Source organism: Cervus canadensis, chromosome 9 (assembly GCF_019320065.1).
Source record: "Cervus canadensis isolate Bull #8, Minnesota chromosome 9, ASM1932006v1, whole genome shotgun sequence".
Lineage (NCBI taxonomy): Eukaryota > Metazoa > Chordata > Mammalia > Artiodactyla > Cervidae > Cervus > Cervus canadensis.
In genome coordinates this window covers 51,936,279-51,962,247 of record NC_057394.1, presented here as the reverse complement: position 1 = coordinate 51,962,247, position 25,969 = coordinate 51,936,279, and the positions used below count along the sequence as shown (strand labels likewise).

Here is a 25,969-nt window from a genome sequence, read left to right as displayed (position 1 = left end):
TCAACTTCACTCTCCTTTACGGGCCAGGCGGCCTCTCCCCTGTGTCTGCTCCCCAGTCCTAAACTGACACTCACCTGCCATCTGGTGTGTCCAAACTTTTCGGTTGAACTTTAGTTTTGTTTCTGAAAATCTCAAGCCTTCGCAAAATCATGTGAAGACCAGATAGTCAGGATTCCTTCATTTAGCTTCTTTCCTTGCTGTTAAGGGCTCCTGTCTGCTTAAATGTGTGAATATCCTTCACCTTTCCTGATTTTTAAAATGTGCTCTCAGGAAAATAGGAATTGCAACTGGAGGATAAAATGCACATTTCAGCAACACAGATGAGAACAATTTATTCCCACCTTGACTATGGATCACACTCTGTTCCCCAGTGTCTATAAACAGGGCCTGGCTCATTGTTCTAATTAATTAACTTTATTAACTTGGAGCTGAAAGGAGGTGGCAACTTAAACAAGGAAATAAAAAGCAGTGGACCTCGCCAGACTAGTTCCATATAACTGCTTTTTAACTGAAGGTAAAAGAGCAGTCACTTGCTTACTGCATGTCATAAAGCAAAAGAGATGCTTAGATAGACTGCAAAGCACAGTCTCTTTCCCCCAATCCACAGAATATGCTAATTACAACACAAAAGGTGCAACTTTTTTTATTTAGTGCAAATAACAAGTTTATTTTCTTTGATATAGAGTTAACAGAATTAATTTGATGCCCCCAACGAGGTAAAACTGCAACCTTTGCATAGGAAGACTTTTCTTGAAACACTTCAGATTTTTGTTAAAGTGATTGATTGTCAGATCAAAGAAACTGCAATTTCAAGTTTGTTCACAGAAATTAAAATTTCTTAATGTGGAAAGTTTCAAAATGGCAATTTGATCCCAGAGTCATCATTATCAGGGGGAAAATGCTTTCTCCCCTAAGAGTTTCGGCAGCACTGTAACATTGCATCCATTTACACAAAGGTATGTGCATTCTACAAAGAGAGGACATATATTCCTATTACATCAGTTTTGGAAGTGTGTTCAGTTGCCATATAGTCTCCAACAGGGTCTAATTAACATGAATTCAACAATGATCATAATGAGCTTACCAATCATCTCCTCACAGCTTTATTATATCCAGTTTATGTTTTCCGTGCTACGTTGATAGCATACAGATCTCAATTAAGGAGAAATCTGGCCCTATATAAATAACATACACAGAATATACATGGATATGTAGCAAGACTGAAGGCTGATGATTTGATGTTCACTAATGTTGAAAATAGTAAAGTAAAAACCAGGGACTTAAAAAGATGGTATTTTCTTAAGGACACACTGCTGAACACCTGGCCACCTACCTGCTCTCTGAAGCATTATGTATAATTCAACCACCAAATATAGAACACACGAACACCGGGAGACAAGGAAAGCACTAAAGCCCATTACAATCTTGAATGAGCCAAAACCTCAAGTACATAGGAAAAGCACTGCAATCATGTATTTAGCTTTATTTTTCTAATATATATCCTAATTTAAAACTACATAAAGTCACTTATATAAAAAGCAATTTTTTCAAGTGTTACAGCTTATAGCATGGCTTTATATTTGGCTTAATCATTTTTTACCAGTTTAATTTATAAAGCTCGTAATCTTGCCAGCAGGGCTTCAACTTCGGGAATGGGCTCATTTTTAGAAACAGAGCCAAGAAGTTCCATTTCCTTTTTTCTGCTGCTTTCTGCATTACAGGCTTCCTTCTTCTCAACTGCCTTGATCCTCCCTGTAGACGTGTGAGTGTCTAGATTATAATTAAGCTCCTTGGCGACTGCAATCCTTGTTGAGCTGCAATTGATATTGTAGTGTGAACGTGACCCTTCTGTCAACTGCAACTTCTGATTTTCTACAGTAAGGAAGAAAGAAGCATTAAACTTATTACTGTGATAAGCAAGGATTGTGCACATTATGAAACATTAAAATAATTATTCTCAACAAACAAGTCCTTTTTGACAGACTAAACTAAAAAATATTCAAGAGTAAGGTAGATTTAAATTAAACACATAGAGGTTAAGAATAAGCTAAAAAATATAAAGAGGCAACTATATCATTAGTATTAATGCTTACTTCCTGCTTCCTTTGTGCCTGAAACCCCCATCACTCAGTTACTAGCAAGGTTGGTCCTGCATTTCGTTCAGTCTCTGCTCAAGTGCTACTGAGAGAGGCCGTCTCTGATCATCCATCTAAAACAGCACTCACCTTTTCATCACTCTCTCTTAACCTCGTCTTTCCCTTCACAGAACTTATGACCCCTGGACACATCATATACTTGCTTACTTGTCTGTTGTCTATGTCTTCACTAGAATGTAAGCTCTGCTGACAGCAAGGACATTGTTCTAAACACTGCTGAAACACTGGTGCCTAGGATGGCCGTGGGGCCAAGTAGGTGCTCAATAAATACGCACTGGGCAAGTAATTCATTTCTACACTTAAGACAGGCATTAGTTTGGATAATAAGGAGATTAATTTCCTTTTGAAAAGTAAAAAGAAGGAAAAACTAACAGGAAATTAAAAATCAAATTGTCAAAATTTCCTAGCAAGTCCAAATAATGTCATAATTTGCCAAATGCATACACATATATCAATACAGACCTGAAAACTATACACACGTGTATATTCTTTCATTGGTAAGTGATAGCAATCCCAACTTCTACAGGTTGTGAGGGAAGAGGTATAATAGCTAACAGCTAAATGACTCTAGCCAATTGACTTTCCCAAAGAGCAACAGATTTTCTCCTAATTAACTCTCACATTGTACAACTTTATGAGTAATCTCATGTATATCTCAAACTCAAAAAAAACACAGAACTCTCAATATTCACATAACCTTGAATGTGGCCTGAAAATGGCTTCAACAAACTTGACATGACATTTAAAGTTTTTTGGTTATTTGCTGAGAGATGTTCCATTATCCCAATAGCGATGACTTTGGAGCAGAAGCAGTCACTCATGACAGTGTGTTTTATGTGAGTGCTGAAAATTCCAACTGAGAACAGCTTGTACATTAAAAGGTGGCTGCTGAAGGTATTTACCACACTGTCATCTCCTGTCTGGGCCTTCCGGTGATGGATGAGTATTTTACTCACTTTCCTGGACAATCTCAACAAATTTTAGAAGTCTGATCACCTTTTAGCTGTTGGAAGAAAATAAATACACTCTTCCTGTCACCTTCTTTATCAGGTGGCCAATTGTTACTCAAAAGTAAAAATCTACAGAGCAGTGACTTTCTCTTAGGAATGTTTATCTCTATAGTTTATAACGTGCGTATCATGTTTGCAGTAAAAAGTACAGCTAACACTGTATTCCTACAGTTCCCAAGACCACACACAAAAGTTGTTTTTCTTCCTAGCATCAACTCTCCTGCCCCAAAGTGTTTGAAAACTGCACTGTAGCTAAGTGCAAATTTTCAGTCTGCTTACTGTTCCTTCCCAAAATGTTCCTATCTTTTCTTGTCATTTGAGTTCTTGTAAACAACTCCATCATGATGATATCTCCAACAAACTATAATTTATTTTGCTGCTGGGCAACTCTCATTACATTTTTGATGACAGAGAAGAGATTCGATTGGCTAAAATATAGGTTTATGTTGTACATAAATAAAGTATTCCACACCTTTCCCGGCTATAATGTATCAAGCTCAATTCCACATGTGGCAAAGTGAAAACAGCATGGGATTTTTTTTTTTTAAATTTTTTTTTTAGCATGGGATTTTAAGGTACATTGGGGTTGAAATCCAAGTCCCACCCCTTGGCTTTACAGGTTAGCTCACCTCTGTGAGTCTCAGGTTTCAACAAACTCCAAGGGCAGGTGTGAGAACTAAAGGGAAGGACGAGGTTGATACCTCCTTCGAGGTTCCTGGCTGTGCCTTCCTCTGCCCAAGCCTTCCAAGCGAGGCTTCTGCCACCCAAGGCTTGTTCAGATGCTCTGACCTTTCTGACTTTCTGGTGACCGTACCCACGAGGGCTGAAATACCATTTTATTAATAGCTTGTATTTATGTAGCACTTTTATTTTTAAAGCATTTGTTGCACTTGAAACATTGCCACTGTCATTTTATAGATTGAGCGGTAAAAGCAAAAAGGGGTTAAACCGTTTGCTTAGACTTAGTAACTGAGTAAGTCAGTGGCAGGAGCCAAATGCTGTCTCTGGAGATACTAAGGCTGTCTTAAAGAAATTTAAAAAGCTTTTTGCCAAGAAAAAGTGCTAAGTAATTCAAAGCTAAGCTTCATATAGCAAGGTCCTGTTCTCAGGCTTCAGAATGCTTTCTGACAGATGTCCTGCCCGTGCAACTCTGCGGAAGGTGCACCTATGCCGCCTGCCTCAGCACCTCCAAGGTCACACGTAGACCCCTCTTCTCTTCTGGTATAACTTAAACTCCTGACTGTGAACTTCAGGTGCAACCGTTACCCCCGCAGGGCCTGGCACTCCTTGTCCATTCTCCTAGACCACCCTCTCCCATCTGCTCTCCCAGCAAACACCCAGCCTGCTCCCCTTCACCTTCACCTCACTCACCCACAGAGGGGTCAGAAGAGACCCTCCGTCAGCTGCTCACTGCAGCATCCACACCCTTCCCGCCGTGGACCACCCTGCAGGGTGGGCACCCGCCTTCCATTCTGGGGCAGCTGTGCCCTCTTCTCTCCTGCATTTTCAAGGCTTCCTTCTTCAAGTGACCGTTCCCCTCAGCACACAGGTACTATGCAGTGATGACCCCAACTTCAGAGAAGAAATGTCTGTCTCCACATCCTGCTCCGTTCCGTCTTCCACCGTTGGCTGCCTTGGTAACAAAACACCTCAGAAGAACAGCCGATACCGCTGCCTCATTTCCCTTCTTCCTTTTCTTGAACCCGCTCCAATCATGCTTTTGACCCTTTAGGCTCAGACGCTCAGTCGTGTCTGACCGTTTGGGACTCCACGGACTGTAAGCCACCAAGCGCTCCGTCCATGCAATTCTCCAGGCAAGAATGCTGGAGTGGGCTGCCGTTCTCTTCTCCAGGGGGTCTTCCTTTCTGACCCTTTACTCTTCTGAGACAGCTCTCGTCAAGGCCACTAATAAACTAGCGTTGCTAAAAACAAGATTGGCACACGCCTTGGATACTTTTGTTCTCCTTTACTTGACCTGTATCAAATCTGACGATGAAATGCCCAGCAGAGGATGAGCTTTTCTTTCACCGTCTGCTTCTGCAGAGAATTAGGCGGTAACACTGGACAGCCAACGCAGGCAAAAGTGTTTCCACCCTATTGAGAAAACTTCAGACAGTTTTGGGCTAGCTTTAGGCACAAAGTGATAAGAAGAAAAACCAAGCTGGCATGTAACTCTTCTGTGGTTTTAGACAGAGAATCTTTCATGAGAAGCAATAGACAAGACAATATAACATGAAAAGAGGTCATTCCTGAGACCACTGAAGAAATCAAAAAGAAAGCAGAGAGCTCCTTTTAGAATGAGCGTATAGCTGTTAGAAATTCCTTGATAGCACTTCCCTCCAGCCCACACCTTTATCTCTCAGCATCCCAACAGCCCCATCCTGGTTCTCAGCCTTGGGAGGCCCAAGCTGTAGCACTGAGGAAGTCACATCCCAAACTGCAAAGTACGAATGAAGTTGGATAGGTGAAGGATCCCCTGTCCCACTGCAAACTAGAGAAAATGTTTACGAGTAGAGAAAGCTCTCAAGTTGGAAGGTGTCTTTTATACAGACATTTTATTACAATGTTGGTTCAGGTGTCTTTTGCCATTACTACTGATACTATTTTAAAAGTCTGTTATTGGTGGTTTCCTGTGGGCTGAACTGGAGACCCAAATTCCACATAAAAAACATGCACTTAATTTCTAAATGGTTCACTTCAAACATCTGGGGGGTACCTCAACTCTGCAAGTTGGTGAAAACTCTATATAGGTGCTCAGAGCTATGAAATAAATTGTAATTTGAGGCCAGTGGGCTTGTATCTTTTTTTATGTGAAATTAGTTCCAAATACAAGGTGATACACTTGGACACATGGACTCTTTAAATGGAAGGTAAGGCTGGGTATCAATAAAAAGAGAAGCGTTTTCTTCTTTCCCTGAAGTCAAATCCTTACCAACACACATTTTAAAAAGGAGATGAAAAACATTAAGGCCAAGTAGAATGCTTCTTTAGTTTTTCTCCAAAGACAGGAAATTGTGCTATTATTTTATGAATCAAATCCAAGGTTTTTTTTTTTTTTTTCTTCTGCCTTTAAGATAATAATTGATGTCTGTGAAAAGAAGTATGATCTGTCTAGGACTCCTGCCAATATCCAGGCCATTGGTGACTGGAGTACAGATGGGCCAGGGCCAGCTGCTATTTTTACTGCTAGGCCAGTAAGGATATCCAATCTACACATCTTGTATTTATTTTTCTGTGGAAATAAACAGGGTGAGAATACATGTCATTATCCTTTAAGATAGGGAAACTTACTTATTTCAATTTAATTCCTTATGTGATTCTTACTATAGAATTGGTTTTGCAGTCCCACACAGTTTTTTTTCTGAAACTAAATGAGAAGTTGGAAATTGTCAAAAAGTTAAATGGGTCTCAAATACAGAGAATCTGCTAGACGAGAGAGAGAGAGAGAGAGAGAGAGAGAGAGAGAGAGAGCATAAAAGCCTTAAACCACAAACTGGGCTGGATCCAACATGACCTTGGCAGAATACAGATTTGGATGACAAAGAAAGCTAGAAACAAAAAACCATGCCCAACCCACCATCCTGAGTTAACTTTTGCATCATTTCTTGAGTAATATAAAGACACAGGAACCGGGAAAGTCGCTGACAAAAAAGAAAATATAAACGTATGCAACCTGGCATCTAGATGAGGAAATATTTCAGCCAATAGCTGTTATGCTTCCTGAGCTAAGAAGGCAAGGCTAAGGCTCTGGCTGACAGCCCTTGGGGAAAACCCTCTCTGCTACAGGAAATATCAGTTATGGTTCAGAAAGAGGCATTATTCCCTTTAAGTCAGTATTGATCCTCCATCACATTGTGGTTCTAATGGGCACTGGGTTCTTAGAAGCACCAACTCTCAGATGAAATATGAAACTGAGCCCCTGCCTTTTGTGGTCAGCGGTGCGCCCGTGGCAGTCTGACAGGAGGAGGAATGCAGAACTCTGGTGTCCTAAACTGACTGCATCTCTTCAGTCTGCCTGAAATTTGATCTCTTCTTACAGTTCTTTACCTTTTGCTCTTAACTATTACTTTGACCTACTAAGTAGCTGTTTGGCTTACCCAGTAATACCATTTCTTTGGCAGGAGAAAAAATGACCCATAAATATAATTTTAAAGCACTACTGGGCCTACATGATAGTAAAGTGTGCGACAAATATATGTTTTTAATCTATGCAATAACTGGAGTTACTGCTGGCCACCCGCAGCCTTCACCCCTGTGGTTTTCCTTACTATTGATTTACTGGTGCTATAAATAATTGCCTTTTCTTTGCTTCATTTTGCTGTTTATTTTACTTTTTGTATTGAAAACATATAAAAAATGATAAAAACATCAAAAGGGCATTTTGTATATAGCTAAAAATCTTTTAGGAGTGTCAAGAAATTCTTACAGAAACCAATTAAGTAGAAACAAAAATGACAAAAAAAGATTACTCCCCCAATTTAAACAAAAAAAGCAGAGATGACAGATAAAAGGCATTTCTGAATAACGGAGATAACTGACAATTAAATTAGGATTTTTGCATTAACTAGATATATGAACTTCTACTCACTGGTCAGATCAAACACTCTCTTCCAATAACAGAAAATACAACTCTACATATGGACAATACCAAAATCAAACTGATTATGTTCTTTGCAGTCGAAGATGGAGAAGCTCTACACAGTCAGCAAAAACAAGACCGGGAGCTGACTGTGGCTCAGATCATGAACTCCTTGGTGCAAAATTCAGACTTAAATTGAAGAAAGCAGGGAAAACCACTAGACCATTCATGGATGACCTAAATCAAATCCCTATGTTATACAGTGGAAGTGACAAATAGATTCAAGGGATTAGATCTGATAGACAGAGTGCCTGAAGAACTATGGACAGAGGTTTATAACACTGTACAGGAAGTGGTGATCAAAATCATCCCCAAGAAAAAAGAAAAGCAAAAAGGCAAAATGGTTCTCTGAGGAGGCCTTACAAATGGCTGAGAAAAGAAGAGAAGCTGAAGGCAAAGGAGAAAAGGGAAGACATTCCCATCTGAATGCAGAGTTCCAAAGAATAGCACAGAGAGATAAGAAAGCCTTCCTCAGTGATCAATGCAAAGAAGTAGAGGAAAACAATAGAACGGGAAAGACTAGAGATCTCTTCCAGATAATTAGAGATACCAAAGGAACATTTCTGCAAAGATGGGCACAATAAAGGAAAGAAACTGTATGGACCTAACAGAATCAGAAGATATTAAGAGGCAGCGAGCAAACACAGAAGAACTGTATAAAAAAGATCTTAATGACCCAGATAATCACGATGGTGTGATCACTCACCTAGAGCCAGACATCCTGGGCCTTAGGAAGCATCACTACGAACAAAGCTAGTGGAGGTGATGGAATTCCAGTTGAGCTATTTCAAATCCTAAAAGATGATGCTGTGAAAGTGCTGCACTCAATATGTCAGCAAATTTGGAAAACTCAGCAGCGGCCACAGGACTGGAAAAGGTCAGTTTTCATTCCAATTCCAAAGAAGGGCAATGCAAAAGAATGCTCAAACTACCGCACAATTGCACTCAGTTCACATGCTAGGAAAGTAATGCTCAAAATTTTCCAAGCCAGGCTTCAACAGTACATGAACTGAGAACTTTCAGATGTTCAAGTTGGATTTAGAAAAGGCAGAGGAACCCGAGATCGAATTGTCAACATCTGCTGAGTCATTGAAAAAGCAAGACAGTTCCAGAAAAACATTTACTTCTGCTTCATTGACTAAGCTAAAGCCTTTGACTATGTGGACCACAAGAAACTGTGTAAAATTCTTCAAGAGATGAGAATAACAGACCACCTTACCTGTTTCCTGAGAAATCTGTATGCAGGTCAGGAAGCAACAGTTAGAACTGGACATAGAAAAACTGACTGCTTCCAAATTGGGAAAGGAGTACATCAAGGCTGTATATTGTCACCCTGCTTATTTAACTTATATGCAGAGTACATCATAAGAAATGCCAGGCTGGATAAAGCACAAGCTGGAATCAAGATTGCTGGGAGAAATATCAATAACCTCAGATATGCAGATGACATCACCCTTATGGCAGAAAGTGAAGAAGAACTAACAGCCTTTTGATGAAGGTGAAAGAGGAGAGTGAAAAAGCAGACTTAAAGCTCAGCATTCAAAAACTGAAGGTCATGGCATCTGGCCCATCACTTCATGGCAAATAGATGGGGAAACAGTGGAAACAGTGGCAGACTTTCTTTTTTTGGGCTCCAAAATCACTGCAGATGGTGACTGCAGCCATGAAATTAAAAGATGCTTGCTCCTTGGAAGACAAGTTATGACCAAGCTAGACAGCATATTAAAAAGCAGAGACATTACTTTGCTGACAAAGGTCCATCTAGCTAAAGCTATGGTTTTCCCAGTAGTCATGTATGGATGTCAGAGCTGGACCACAAAGAAGGCTCAATGCCAAATAATTGATGATTTTGAGCTGTGGTGTTGGAGAAGATTCTTGAGAGTCCCTTGGACAGCAAGGAGATCCAGCCAGTCAATCCTAAAGGAAATCAGTCCTGAATATTCATTGGAAGGACTGATACTGAAGCTGAAACTCCAATACTTTGTCCACCTGATGGGAAGAACAGACTCATTGGAAAAGACCCTGGTGCTGGGAAAGATTGAAGGCAGGAGGAGAAGGGGACAACAGAGGATGAGAGGGTTGGATGGCATCCAACTCTAAACCGACTTAATGGACATGAGTTTGAGCAAGCCCTGGGAGATGCTGAAGAACAGGGAAGCCTGGTGTGCTGTAGTCCATGGGGTCTCAAGGAATCTGACACAACTGAGTGACTGAACAACAATAACAATAATGCAGTCTTGGTCTATTTCACTGTCCTTTGAATAAAAATTTAAAGACAGCACTGCTGTTTTGCAATTTCCTCCACTCAGCCCTCCTAATCTGACATGGTGCGAAAAGGGCCTTAAGATGATACAGGCTCCTGGGTACGGGAATTCTAAAGAGAATAGCAGTGCAAACTCTTCCAGTCAACTACTTATCTTTCTGAGTTATAATATATTACTTGAACTGAATACCCCACTCTATATGTGCTTCCCTCTTTCTCACATTCCTACCCAATTTTTAAGGAAATTCTAATTTGGGTTTCATCTATACCTCTTTGTTAAAACTGCTCCCTATAAGAATACCAGAAGCCTCAAAATCTCTAAACTCGATGGAATTTTCCCATGCTTCATTTTCTCTTACTGTTACAACACTTTTATTGTTGTTTGGTCACTAAATTGTGTACGACTGTTTGTGACCCCATGGACTGCAGCATGCAGGCTTCCCTGAACTTCACTCTCTCCCAGAGTTTGCTCAAACTCATGCCCATTGAGTCGATGATGCCATCCAGCCACATTATTCTCTGTTGCCCCTTCTCTTCCTTCCCTCAGTCTTTCCCAGCATCAGGCTCTTTTCCAATGAGTCGGGTCTTCTCATCAGGTGATCAAAGTATTGGAGCTTCAGCTTCAGCATCAGTCCTTCCAACGAATATTCAGTGTTGATTTCCTTTAGGACTGACTGGTTTGACCTCCTTGTAGTCCAAGGTACTCTCAAGAGTCTTCTCTAGCAACAGAGTTTGAAAGCATTAACTCTTTTTTGCAGTACTTTGTTGTTCAGTCACTTAGTTGTGTCCAACTCTTTGCAACCCCATGGACTGCAGCACGCCAGGCTTCCCTGTCCTTTACTATCTCTTAAAGTTTGCTCAAACTCATGTTCATGGCGTCCATGATGCCATCCAACTATCTTGTCCTCTGTCGTCCCCTTCTCCTCCTGCCTTCAACACTTAATAGAGTGTGTATAATAAAGAAATTGGTTAGCCTTTGTCCGGTTCTAGAAGGTAGCCTCTAGCCCTTTAAATTAACAGAGTGAACAGCGTGTCTTTGTTATCTATGGTGGGCCCCTCAGATCACACCTGAAGATTTATGCTAGTAAGTTGACTCATCATGGGACCCTAGTTTCTGGTAAGAAGTGATTCAGAATGGGGAGGGGCCACATTAGAAACAGCAGTCATGTGACTGGAGTGTTGGGAGGTGGAGACTGGGTTCAATCATGGGGCCCATCAATCATGCCCGAGGAATAAAGCTTCGACAAAAATCTATGGTCTCTGAGGAGCAGGTGAGGTTTCCTGGTTGGCCATAGGTATTGTCACACACTGACAGCATGATGCATGTATATGCTGGGGGGTGGAGGGTGATATATCCCTGAGGAATTTTCTGGCTGGTTCTGACTTGTGTCCTTTCGCTATAATAAAGCTGTAATAGTAAGTAGTGCTCACTGGCTCAGTCATGTCCAGCTCTGCCACCCCATGGGCTGTAACCCACAAGGCTCCTCTGCTCATGAGATTTCCCAGGAAAGAACACTGCAGAGGGTTGCCATATCCCCCTCCAGGGGATCTTCCTGACCCAGGGATCAAACTTGCATCTCCTGTGTCTCCTACATTGGCAGACGGATTCTTTACCATTGTGCCACCTGGGAAATCAAAATAGTACTTCTTGAAACCTAGAGTCTTTCTAGTGAATTATCAAACCTGAGGAGATAGTGAAAAACCCCCAAAGGTGCAGCCACCTAGCCAGAAGAGAGGCAGGACTGGGCACCCCCAAACTTGCAGCTGGTGTATGAAGTAAGGGCAGTAGAGGCCTGTGACTTCTAAAGCTTGGCCTAATCCCTGATAACTGGTGTCATGTCACTGAAGAATGCTGTCTATAACTTAACATCAGTATCCCCATCTGACCTTTATACACACACATGCTATAGTTGGCAAGCAGTCTTCCCACACATCTACTCATGTGATTCTTATAATGCTCCTGTGGAAGAGGTAACATGGGTGTCTTACCTCGTTTTACACACAGCTGAGGCAGCAGGCATCACTTTCAGGCAGAGACAGACAAGACTCAAGTCCTGAGACCCCTGGTTAGCACCTTCCATCATGACAAGGCCCTTCACCACGCTTATTCTCCCACTTACTGATGCTTCATTCTTAGTCTTCTCATCCACTTTACCTTTTCAACCCCTTACAAAGACAAGGGTCTCTCTCTGTGGCCATTTAGATCCTTGGCCCTTTCTGGCCTCTCTCTACACTCTGCTCACCAAGATCTCACAGTTTCAACCATCTCCCCTAGGAAGGAATCCCCCACATCCACAGCTCCAGGCCTAAGGCGAGAGCTTCAGTACTGTTGTCTGCCTCAGCATTTTCCACTGAAATGCCTGGCACAATCCCACAACACATTTTCAATTCAAACTTTCACAAGCAAAGCAACTTCCTCTTAACTTTTATACACCAAAACCAACCAAAGCGTCTGTTTACTAGGCTTGCTGTCTGTCACTGACAGCTGTCTCAGGCTACCAGGCACTTGTGGTCACCAGTGTGTGGCTGAGCAGCCATTAAGTAAATGGTGTTTAAAGTATGCAATTGCCTGTCAGCTAATGGATATCAGATAGTAAATAAATTCATGGGCTGGTCTGGCGGTTTATGAGGAAGAAGGTAGGCAAATTACACAGGTATATAGCTTGATGTTACAGTTACTGGATACATAATATATGTTAAACCCTTTACGTGTTATTTAAAAAATTTTCCAACAACTCTAAGATAAAAGTATTAACAACTTCTCTGGTCATTCAGATGGCAAAGAATCTGCCTGCAATGTGAGGGAACTGGGTTTGATCCCTGGATTGGGAAGATCCCCTGGAGAAGGGACTGGTTACCCACTCCAGTATTCTTGCCTGGAAAAATTCCAAGGACCAAAGAGCCTGGTGGGCTACAGTCCATGGGGTTGCAAAGAGTCGGACACGACTGTGTGACTAAAACTTTCACCAACACTTAATAAATAAGGAAACTGAGGTTTAGATAAGTCCATGAACCTCAAGGTCACAGAGACTTTGATATTTGCCTCCAGCAAACATAATTCACATCTTACTCCCTCACAGCTCTGGGGGCAGAGGATGAGGTTATGGCAAAAGACATATTGTGAAAGGGAAAGAGCACTTTACACTTGAGATTTGAGGACAAGCCTATACCCCGTGCTAATGACCAGGAAGCGGTACTGGAAAATAACCAGATGAATACTATAGGAACTAAATATTTTCCTTAGGCCATTTCTAAGTGGTATCTTATAGTGTGCTTATGTATTTTTATTTTGTATATTTCCTAAGTCAACGTTTACTAGATATTGCAAACGCACAGATTTTTTTTTCCTAAATGAGTAATGTATGCTATTTCAACTCCATTTCACTTTCATAGAATCATATAATATAGAGGCATGTAACCCCAGGTTTGGAAAGACCCTTAGTGAGTTGCCAGAACCATCTATCCAATGCTTGAATTCCCTTTACTCAGAATCCCATCCAATGGCTGTCCAGTCTAAGTTTGAAGACCTCACCATCTCATAAGGCAATATATTCCTCTAATAATTAAATATTTTAACTTAGATTTATCTAGTGTTTGTTCCCCTAAGATCTTAGTCACTAGCCAGCCCTACTGATTTTTCCCACTAGGGCCATATTAAGAGAGTCTAATTCCTCTTCCATCCACCAGTTCTTCAACTATTTAAAAACAGATATCACAACCCCCAAATCTTTGCCAAGCCAAACATCCACAATTTCTTCAACTGTTCTTCCAGAGATCATGAGCTGAAGTTATTGTTAACTCATTAGTTAATCCACTGAGTACTTATCCACCATGCTAGGTGCTCAGGCCTTGAAACATTTAGGGTCCTGTCATTTCCATTATGAACATGCAAGACCATATTCATTTAGTAGTCCAAAATCCTGCAGAAAAAACAAACCCAACTAGTGTACCAGTACCAAAATACACGAGAACTGATGCTCATAGAATCTTTTTGAATATAACCTTAAAAACCTGAAGTTGATTTTCAGCCTAATAAAAATCTGCTTAAAACTATCTGTGTTTATTCATTGGAGAATTCAGTCCTGCAATACATTTGTAATGAAGACGATTTTAAATGAAATAATTTTGGGTATGACTTTATATATAAAAATGTTCCTTTAGGTCTCCCCAGCCTGTCACCACACATATAGTCACATTCACTAGCCATATAGAAAGTGGTATGTTCAAGGAGCAAGAAAAACACTCATATCATCTAATTCTGATCTAACTTGCTAGAATGTAAGCTCCACAGAGGCAACAATCTTTGTTACATTCACAAAGAATAAATAAAATAGTTCTTAGAATAGTGCCTGTTTTATAACAGATGTTTAAAACATTATTTCTTGAGTGACAAAACCTAAGCATGCCATACTTTTACCACCTTACTTCATATTAATCTTCCTAAAGAAAACACTTCAGAACAACACTCTGAAAAACTGATGACATGTCAATTTTTATTTAATGTATATTTTTGTGCTTTCTGACCTCTTTAGGAACTAGCTTCGAGTCTAGAATGGCACTGTCCAATAGAAATATAATAAGCATCATGAAAGTGAGCTACATATGTTACTTAACATTGTCCAGTGGTCATCTTAAAAACTGAGAAAGGAAATCAGGTGTAACTAGTCTGAACAATGTAGTTTACCTACCAATGTCAACTATTATTATTTCAACATGTAAGCAAAATAAAAAATATACTAACAAAATCCTTAATTTTTCTTTTGTACTGTCTTCAAAGTCAAATATGTATTTTATAGTTGTCAGTACATCTTTTTTCCATATATTTTATTCACATATAAGGACAACAATGCTTTGTTATATCTACTGCTTTTCAGGCTGATATAGAAAACTGGTAACTCCCCCTAAATTCATTAATACAGATGCAGATTATATTTCCTGTTATTCCTTGAAGCCCCATATGACCAGAGACTAGATTAGGGCCAGTGAAAGTAAATGAAAGCAACATGTTGAATTTCCCATCTATGTCCTTGAAAGAAAAAAAGTCTCATTTATTTCTCCTCCACAAAGACTTAGTGTGAGAGGCAGAGTAGCTGTTTTAGAGCCAGAGAAGGAGGTTCCACGTTGCGGACGGCAGTACAACAGGACACAGTGAAGTAGCAGCACATGAGCCTTTGGGAAGAGTTGTGTACTGTATATTTTCATAACGCAAAATAATTTCTGCATTTTATAATCAGTGTTACATTTAGATCTTTGTAATAACATTCCAAGTTCACAATTTAAATTATAATATACATATTTTAGGGCTTCCCTGGTGGCTCAGATGGTAAAGAATCTGCCTGCAATGCAGGAGACCTGGGTATGATCCCTGGGTTGGGACGATCCCCTGGAGAAGAGAATGGCTACCCCCTCCAGTATTCTTGCCTGGAGAATCCCATGGACAGAGGAGCCTGGTGGACTACAGTCCATGGGGTTGTGAAGAGTAGGACATGACTGAGCAACTAACATATACACACATACATGTAATAATTCAAAGATAGAGTTAATTCAGAATTCTATTCTTCATGTTATAAATTTGTACTGTTTAAGTACACAATTAAATATATATTTTAATAAAAAATAAATACATATTTTCAGACAGATAATTTAATGAATAAATAACTGAAAGTAGTTTTTTATTCAATAGAGAAATGGTATCTTTTCTGCTATCAGTTTGAATGTTTCCAGGCTTCTTTGTAGCATTTGAGAAAAAGAGAAATAGTCTCTCAATTCAGAGAAGCCTAAATGTACCATAGCTCTTGAGCCAAAACTAGTTACATGGATGACTGGCAAAGTTCAAATTAATTTAAGTTAAATAAAACATGTCTTAGTTTGCTATTTAACTGGAATTAGCTGTTGTCTTTTTCCACATTATTAAATGTTGAAATGACCAATGGTTCTATGCTCGTAGTTCTTCTATTCAGTAGCTAGTCCCACTTTTATTTTCTGTCTATATATACATGCCTCAAATACACATGCACAACCAAAAATTACTTCCTTCACTCAAAATTCATAGACCCTATTGGAAGTACATCTTAATTCAGACTAGCCACAGTCTGAGAGCTCAGGAGCCACACACAGCTATGGGCTACTGTCCTGACAGCACAGGTCTAGAACCTGGAGTTTCCACCAGTGCTAATACCTGTAAGATTGTTGAATTAGGTATCTTCATAGAAAACTCCAGTGATGAGTAACTATCTCAGATGGATTTTGTACTATTCAGTTCAGTTCAGCCGCTCAGTCGTGTCTGACTCTGCGACCCCATGAACCGCAGCACGCCAGGCCTCCCTGCCTATCTCCAACTTCCGGAGTCCACCCAAACCCATGTCCATTGAGTTGGTGATGCCATCCAACCATCTCATCCTCTATCATCCCCTTCTCCTCCTGCCCCCAATCCCTCCCAGCATCAGGGTCTTTTCCAATGAGTCAGTTCTTCACATCAGGTGGCCAAACTATTGGAGTTTCAGCTTCAGCATCAGTCCTTCCAGTGAACACCCAGGACTGATCTCCTTTAGGATGGACTGGTTGGATCTCCTTGCAGTCCAAAGGACTCTCAAGAGTTTTCTCCAACACCACAGTTCAAAAGCATCAATTCTTCAGTGCTCAGCTTTCTTTATAGTCCAACTGTCACATCCACACATGACCACTGGAAAAACCATAGCCTTGACCAGATGGACCTTTGCTGACAAAGTAATGTCTCTGCTTTTTAATATGCTGTCTAGGTTGGTCATAACTTTCCTTCCAAGGAGTAAGCATCTTTTAATTTCATGGCTGCAATCACCATCTGCAGTTATTTTGGAGCCCAGAAAAATTTGTACTATTAGAAAGCTAATAATTAGTATTAACAAAATTTAGGGATTATCCCAAAAATAATTTTTAAGGTTGAGTTAAAAGTTCTAATTGATATCCTAGTAGAAATTAATATTGTCCATTTCCCCATATTTGCCAAAAATACTTCTAAATTTATTGTAAGTCACAATAGAGGGAGATGTACAGTTCAAAGGGCTAAAGTAAAAGTTATAAATCAAGATCACAAGCCCCAGCTTTGTACGGATATGCACTTTGGAACTTTTCTCCTCTGTATCAGGGATGCATTTAAATCAGCAAATTATTTCCCTATGTAATTCAGATTAGAAATCTTAAGTTTTGTTCTATGGTCACAGATTGTATGACAATAATAATTAGATATCAGGTAAATATGTGCTGCTTGAATTATATAGGGAAATAAATTGCAGATAAAAATATAACCCGAAAACTGAGGGGAAAAAAATTCCCAAATACATACCTTATTGAGATTAGGTCCATAAATGAAAGATAAAGTATTAAAGGAATCAGTTACTACAGAAGGAAAATGCTTTTCAAACATTATTTTTTTTAGCTACATGAAAAACATCCAAGTGAAAGAACGTAATGTTCCAAAATTTAGCATTTCATTGTGACTTTGTTTTATAAGGAAAGGAAGTCACAGTTGTTCATTCCTAGATAATTTGGATTTATGCAACTTCTATGAACGGTAAAATAGGCAATGACTAAAGATTCAAAGTGCAGTCATGAAACTGAATGCTATAATGACGTACCTATTGCTTCCGCTGTCTGTTTTGACATATGTTGATCCAGCCACCAAGGCAGAGGGAGGCCAAGTTACCATTCAGATTCTACTTTGCAGTTCTGTAGACGTTTTAGTAAATCAGTGAAAATTAGAAGGATCTAACATATTAAATGTGACTCTCCTTCTTTCCAAAATGAGATTGACCTTTATTTCTTGCCATTCTCCTATTCAAATTGGAACAGGACCTACACTGGGCCGAGGTGCAGAGGCACCTGTTAAAGCTGATAGACCTGCCTTTTTTGATTGGTCTATTCATAGCCCAGCAGCATTATCTTGTACTGGATTGATGGTACCAGGTTTCATTATAAAATCTGAAACGACTAAGATTTTGGTTTCCTCTATTTCCAGAAAATGAGTAAAAAAGATTTTGGCGTGAGTCACAGCCATTACCTTAGAGGGCAGCTCAGGCTATTATATGACTGCCTCCTGCTGTTTCTGAGCTAAGTAGGAGGATCTTATTCAACCATATTCTTTTTACAGATTCATAGCTCACTGGCCTTCTTCCTCCAAAGAACAATTCTGCATACTATGCCCTTGGACCAGTAATCTAGGAAGATATGTTGATGGTGTCTCAAGTTCTCTGAAATCCTTCTCTGCTTAGGCTATGAGATATGTGACAAAACTCCAGGAAACACCCTGAGTATGGACCTTATCTACTGAAAAGAGGCTGCCTTCAGCAGTAACTCCCATGCACATATCCAGAGGAAAAGGCATGAAAAAATATGTTATTTGGAAATCTTTTAGCAGATTTCTCCTAAAGAAAAATATTAACAAGTATGAGTTAAAATAATACGGTAGGAAACAGAAATGTTTAAAGCCTTTAAATTCTGTTTCTGAAATATGGAAGGCATACAGGACACTTTAGGGTAAAAACTACTTATTTTCAGAACTAGCATATTTGGATCAGCGATTTGGGCGCTGGTTGCAGAGTCCCTCGTGCTCTGCCCGCAGTCTGACTTCTGACGGCTTCGGCTGAGTCAAAGAATATTGATCTGCATTTTAAAGGTGAAATTTTTGATCGGCAAAATAAGTCAGGCAAAGAGGATCTTTCTTAGAAGCTGCTCCCTTTTAATGAGGAAACAGTAAAAGAAATAAGTCAAAGTCACTTCAGTTATTTTCTCGAAATAAAAATCTTTAAGCTTGGTTCCTACGAAAGCCCGGGCTGCATCGAGATCTCGGAAAAATTGGTTTTTGTAAACAACTCATTCTGAATGCAGCATCGGCTGGGCCTGTGCTTCCTAAGACACTCTGGACACAAAGTCAGATCTGACCACGTAATTCCCTCCTTCCATTTACTGCTAGATTCCTGCCTCAGGCTTCTCTAGCCAGCAGGGACAGTTTCCTCAAAGACCCGGTCCAACCATCTTCCCAGGGCTTTGGAGCACCTCCTGTCTCCATGGTAACACAAAACACGAGGCAGGAGAAATGTATCACATAGCAGGCAGAAAAGAAAGATATTATGGTGCAGTACTCTTGGTAAGCTAAAGAAGTGCTGACTGCAGGAAAATGGTCACAGGACGAGATGGGGCAATTGACGGTTGTCCCATTTCTTGTATATTCTCCTAAAAGAGCTCCAAGTGTTAGCAGTGAAGAAATCTTAAAGTATGTGGAACTTTATAACCCACATGGTATCTTCAATTTTAAAAAAATTATCAGAGACCCACATTAGCCATATATCCAGCAATTTATAGTTCATTAAGCTAGTGAGATTTAAGTCCTCAGTTAGTTGAGATACCAAGTATGAAAAGAAAAAGCTAAATAAATATTCCAGAATGGTTTATGTTAAAGACAAACGAAAGCATGTTACTATTACACAGCAGAATGATCCTTTTTCAATTATTCAGCCTTAGTATTAGGGGCTCAGCTGTGTCTGACTCTTTGCAAACCCATGGACTGTAGTCCACCAGGCTCCTCTGTCCATGGAATTTTCCCAGGCCAGAATACTGGAGTGGGCTGCCATTCCCTTCTCCAGGGGATCTTCCTGACCCAGGGATCGAGCCCAGGTCTCCTGCACTGCAGGAAGATTCTTTACCGTCTGAGCCACCAGGGAAGATAATGTAAATTTTCCGAGTCTTTTCCAGTTTGGGGCACCAAACTAAATGGAGTATGTAAGTCTATTTAGTACAGTGGTTTAGTAGTTTCAAATTGTTGGTCAGTTCCAATCTGTTTCCTGTTTACAAAGCAGCAGCCTCTAACTCATGATGCAGTATATGAGGAATGGTAATGCTCTTCAATTTGAAGCAGGAAACATCCACGCAAACATGTAATATCTATGCATTATGAAACACACATTAATGTAGACATTTAATAGATACCTACTCTAAAAATATTTCATGCAAGCCTATAAAATAATGCTGAGCATCAATGCTAGAAGCTTGCTGTGAGCTTCAGAATGTCTGTGAAAAATGCTGCAGGGGACAGCTGGCTACTAGGCCTCGGTGTGGCATCCGTGGGCACATTTCAGGCGCCTGAACTGAGAGGTCCACAAAGTTCTCTGCGGCAGCACCCCCACAGTCAGACCAGCAGAAATTCAGGGAAGCTAGTCACACACTTGTACAATTCTTAAGAGCTGAGATTTCATTTACAGTCAGTTTTTTGTTTGTTTTAACACATCAACTGAGATGCAGCAATGAGCTATTGCCACTAGAGGTCAGATAGTCACACCTGTCACTAATCATTAAATGGGCACTAGAGCACCTTGAATAATTTATTTTTAGTGACTTAAAAATATGGAACATAATACATTCTTTTATAACTGTTACAATACAGTAATAATATGTTTGCTAGTTAACTGTTCTATTTCTGATGACCTTAGATTTTGCAATGGTACCAGCTTTCCATACAGGCTCTCACTTGATTGGAAGAGGAGAAAGATCATTTCAAGTAATGGAATCCTGTAACATAAAAAAGCCTTTTCTGCAGTAGATCAAAGGAGTTCTGTGTTTTGCAGTTTTACCAAATCCATTTGGTGATCCTAATATTCGGGGCCTTTCCCAACACCAATGATTTTATTTCTCTAATGTAATATCTTATGTCTGTTCTCTTCTGGGATAGGCAAGCCATATCATCTTACATCTTATCCGAGGGAAGAAGTAATCAATGCTGAAAGCTTGCTGTGAACTTCAGTGCGTCTAATTATAATCAGGGGGTGAATCATTCCTCATTTGTCCAATGAGTGTCAAACCAAGAATACTTGCTTAAAAACAACAAAAATTTCAACTACGACACAATTTGCAAAGGTGGAATTCATTCAGATTTAGTTCTAACAAAATAGAGTCACTTTATCACCATCTGACTATAATGAATAAAATTACAGTTAATAAAATACAGTAAGTCCCCTAAATATGAACAGGTTGCGGACTTGCGAAGCTGTGAACGTGTGTGCCATCAGCGTCAGGCGTGACTGCCACGGCAGCCTGCCCCCGTCTCTCATTGCTGATGGTCCTGGGCTTTCCTGGCCCCATCCCCCTCCCTTCTCTGTCAGGAACTCCTTTCCTGTCCACGGGATGCCAGTCCCATATGCCAGCTGCTGCATTTGTTGTACTACTATACTTTTCAAGGCACTATACTGCAAGATTTTAGTTATTTTACTCTTTCATTTATTTTTTCTATATTATTTGTGTGAAAAGCATTGTAAACCTATTATAGTACAATACTATATAGCCAATTGTGCTAGTAACACACCTAGGTTAGCTTTATTGGACTAACAAATTGGACTTACAAATGCACTTTCCTAATGGAATACGTTCATATGTAGGGGACTTAGTGCAATTGTAATTTTTCCTCCCAACTTCAGGTTTTGTTTTATAAAAGACTAATAATAAAAATAATACAAATGTGTTTGATACCAAGGGAACATTTCATGCAAAGAAGGGCTCAATAAAGGACAGAAATGGTATGGACCTAACAGAAGTAGAAGACATTAAGAAGAGGTGGCAAGAATACACAGAAGAACTGTACAAAAAAGGTCTTCAAGACCCAGATAATCACGATGGTGTGATCACTCACCTAGAGCCAGACATCCTGGAATGTGAAGTCAAGTGGGCCTTGGGAAGCATCACTATGAACCAAACTAGTGGGGGTGATGGAATTCTAGCTGAGTTATTTCAAATCCTAAAGGAGGATGCTGTGAAAGTGTTGCACTCAATATGTCAGCAAATTTGGAAAACTCAGCAGTGGCCTCAGGACTGGAAAAGGTCAGTTTTCAGTCCAATCCCATAGATAGACAATGCCAAAGAATGCTCAAACTACCGCACAATTGCACTCATCTCACACGCTAGTATAGTAATGCTCAAAATTCTCCAAGCCAGGCTTCAGCAATACGTGAACCGTGAACTTCCAGATGTTCAAGCTGGTTTTAGAAAAGGCAGAGGAACCAGAGGTCAAATTGCTAACATCTGCTGGATCATCAAAAAATCGAGAGACTTCCAGAAAAACATCTATTTCTGCTTTTTTGACTGTATGGATCACAATAAGCTGTGGAAAGAGATGGGAATATCAGACCACCTGACCTGCCTCTTGAGAAACCTGTATGCAGGTCAGGAAGCAACAGTTAGAACTGGACATGGAACAACAGAGTGGTTCCAAAAAGGAAAAAGTCCATCAAGGCTGTATATTGTCACCCTGCTTATTTAACTTATATGCAGAGTACATCATGCGAAATATTGGGCTGGATGAAGCACAAGCTGGAATCAAGATTGCTGGGAGAAATATCAATAACCTCAGATGTGCAGATGACACCACTCTTATGGCAGAAAGTGAAGAAGAACTAAAGAGCCTCTTGATGAAAGTGAAAGAGGAGAGTGAAAAAGTTGGCTTAAAGCTCCACATTCAGAAAACTAAGATCATGGCACCCGGTCCCATCACTTCATGGCAAATAGATGGGGAAACAGTGGAAACACTGTCAGACTTTATTTTTTGGGGCTCCAAAATCACTGCAGATGGTGATTGCAGCCATGAAATTAAAAGATGCTTACTCCTTGGAAGGAAAGTTATGACCAACCTAGACAGCATATTAAAAAGCAGAGACATTACTTGGCCGACAAAGGTCCGTTTGGTCAAGGTTATGGTTTTTCCAGTGGTCATGTATGGGTGAGGGTTGGACTATAAAGAAAGCTGAGCACTGAAGAATTGATGCTTTTGAACTGTGGTGTTGGAGAAGACTCTTGAGAGTCCCTTGGACTGCAAGGAGATCCAACCAGTCCATCCTAAAGGAGATCAGCCCTGGGTGTTCATTGGAAGGACTGATGCTGAAGCTGAAACTCCAATAGTTTGGCCACCTGATGCGAAGAGCTGACTCACTGCAAAAGACCCTGATGCTGGGAACGATTGAGGGCAAGAGGAGAAGGGCATGACAGAGGATGAGATGGCTGGAAGGCATCACCGACTCAATGGACATGAATTTGTCCAGCTGGTGATGGACAAGGAGGCCTGGCGTGCTGCGATTCATGGGGTCGCAAAGAGTCAGACACGACTGAGCGACTGAACTGAACTGAATGTTTAAGGACTTATTAGGTGCCCGTCTGTATGATGTGTTTTACAGGAGTCATCATACAATCTAATCGAGTGAGATGTTGATTCTCCCCATTTCACAGAGGAGGAAGGGATGCATTGAGAGGTTAAGAAACTTGCCCAAGGTCAGGAGCAACCTGAGGGTAGAGCTCAAATTCAAGTAGAATTGAAACCAGATTCAGCTCCAGGCTTCAAACTATAGCACTGTTATCTAACTGAAAAAAAAAGAAAAAAGCTATAAATGCTGAAGGAGAAGCATACAGTATTCCTGTATTAGCAGAAGGAACCAAAAGGAACTATGAGACGCTTCACTTTTACCAATATTATCTCTGACAAATAATTTAAAAATTTATTGAGCTCTCTAGTTAGAACCAGGAATATATTTTTCCAGGGTTTTTGCTTGTGTAGTACGAAGTACTGCCTATATTTAAAATTGCAACATAACTAGTTATTCATAGAAGAAGAAAAATCTATGGCCCAGATTCACTAATATGTTAGAAAATACATAAAGCTAGTTATTTTGACATATAAACCAGAGGCTAGTGACGAAACCATACAGTGCCGGGAGCAGGATCTGTGCTCTTCTCACCTCGTGGTGCTGAGACGGGTGCTCTGCGGGCAGTAGGTTGTACTGTGTGAGAGTTACGCTCAAGGGGGCAGAGGCTATGCTGCCTCAATTCCTGGCATTATGTAGGATCCAAGAGGGACAACATGTGTTCATTCACTGAGTTCAAAAGTATGAACAGTGGGTGCATTACGCTAGGTGTCTGGAGTGCAGCAGGAATACGCAGACACAGCTCCTGCCTTCAGGAAGCCTACAACCTAACCACCTTGATATATCTATATTTCCCTATCATCTATCTGTCTATCGATATAACAAGGAGAAATAGCAAGAACTGCTTAAAAAGCGTTCTGAGCTGTCAATTACGCCTCTCATTTTTTAAATGCATTATTGAATTTGGTATCTGTTATGATGTCTTTTAGCACAATTAGGATCTGTGCCTCTTAATACACACAAACGCTTAAGTCCTGTGGGTGTGTTAGATTTCAGAAGAGAATGCTTATAGTAGAGGGGAGGGGATGTCCCTTCTGGCAGATGAGAAGTGACAGGAACACAAGCAGAAGGTAACAGATCCTGGTTAGAGAACGTTTTCTAAGGAGACCCAATAAATGAGGCCATTTGGGGGGTGGATGGAAAGGGGAGATGGGAGAGAAAAAAGAGGCTACGGAGGGATGCAGGAAAGGAGCCAACCAAATCGGGGAGAGCTCACAGAGAGTGAACTGGGCCGGATCTGAGGAGCAACAACACATGCAGAAGGAGATGGATTTGGAATCAGGATTTCTGAGTCCCAGGCACTGTGGCTCCAGATGCAGAGGAGCACAGCGCGGCCGCCACTGCTTCTCCTGCAGTTAAAGCTCTGTCTCCTCGTGGGCACGGCTGTGTTAACAGGGAGCAGAGCGACCTGGATCCACTGCCCCACCCGGGCCTCTCTTGAGAGACTGGTGTTCCAGGTTCCATTCTCTGCGGTCAGTGTGGAATCAGGTCACAGTGTTCCTGCACAGAGGCGACTCCCCAGGAAGCGCCCCCGGCCCGCCTCGCTCATCCTCATTGCATCCTCTTCTTTTCCTTCTGCATTTACCAGAAGCATGATGGGTTTGTATAACTTACTATTAATGTATGCCTTCTCCACTACATTCCACCAGACATCTCTCAGTGGGTCTTAGTCAAATGCTAACGCTGCTGCCGCCTCCATGCACCATGCCTCTGTGTGCTGGACACGACGAGGGTGCGGCTTCAGTAACTGTCCCACGCCACTCTCTGGGAAGCTGCTGCCGACAGCCCCATTACACAAGAAGAAAACTGAGGCCACGAGGTCGGCCACTGTTAGACCGTGATGATGCTCCTGGCTCTGCAACTGTGAGTCTTCCCATTCTCCTAGAGAGGCAATGATGACTGCCTCGGGCAGATTAAAGGCCCTTGTGTTGGGGGCAAGGTTAGCTTAACCCCCTCCACTGCCATCTCTGCAGATTTGGTTTTAGCTGAGCTTACTGCCACAGAACAACCTTTCCATTTATCAAGCTGTAGGCTCACTGACTCGTTTGTTCTTCAGAGTTACATGAAAGAGAACCATCAGCAATTGCCCTGGCTCATCCGGTTAGCTGCAAACTCCACGTCTGTGGTGAGTTGGGTCAGAGGGCGCTCTCTTATGGGGTCATGGGTGGTGGTGGTTTAGTCGCTCAGCCGTGCCCAACTGTTGCGACCCCATGGACTGCAGCCCACAGGCTCCTCCGTGCATGGGATTCTCCAGGCAAGAGTACTGGAGATAAGCCAAACCTACACAGGATGTTTATGACAAAAACACATACGAAAGTGCTCAGCTGAGCAGAGACCACCACACTGTATGCCATCACTGGGCCCACTCATCACAACTCTTGATGTGTTTCACCCTCTTTGATGGTTACAGCAGGAAGATTAGTAACATGGCCCCTGAGGTCATGTAACTGAGTAAAGACTGAGCCACAGATGCCTTAATTAACAGAATAACTGATCAAGCAAGATATGTCTTCCAATGTAAAAAACACAAACTCACTTCTAATATTTTCAGTATAACCTATTTCATCAGTGAACTGGCTTATGCTTACATGTGGTATCATTAAATTCATGATTAAAGTGATAAACGCAGTCATGCATATTTATGTGTTAACTTTCTGGGAATAGGTAGGTGGATATCCAAATTTTGACTA

At 40.9% G+C, this 25,969-nt stretch overlaps 1 protein-coding gene across 5 annotated transcripts in view; it reads right to left on the bottom strand.

The window, feature by feature from the left end:
• Nucleotides 1-1,463: 1,463 nt before the first annotated feature.
• The window catches only part of DIAPH3 (diaphanous related formin 3), a 527,980-nt gene continuing 503,474 nt past the window's right edge, over nt 1,464-25,969 (bottom strand). For all 5 annotated transcript variants that reach the window (XM_043478170.1, XM_043478172.1, XM_043478171.1 and 2 more), the window contains one exon: nt 1,464-1,872. In XM_043478170.1, the coding sequence (XP_043334105.1) occupies nt 1,610-1,872 (263 nt within the window). In that variant the 3' untranslated portion in view covers nt 1,464-1,609. The remainder of the gene's footprint in view (nt 1,873-25,969) is intronic.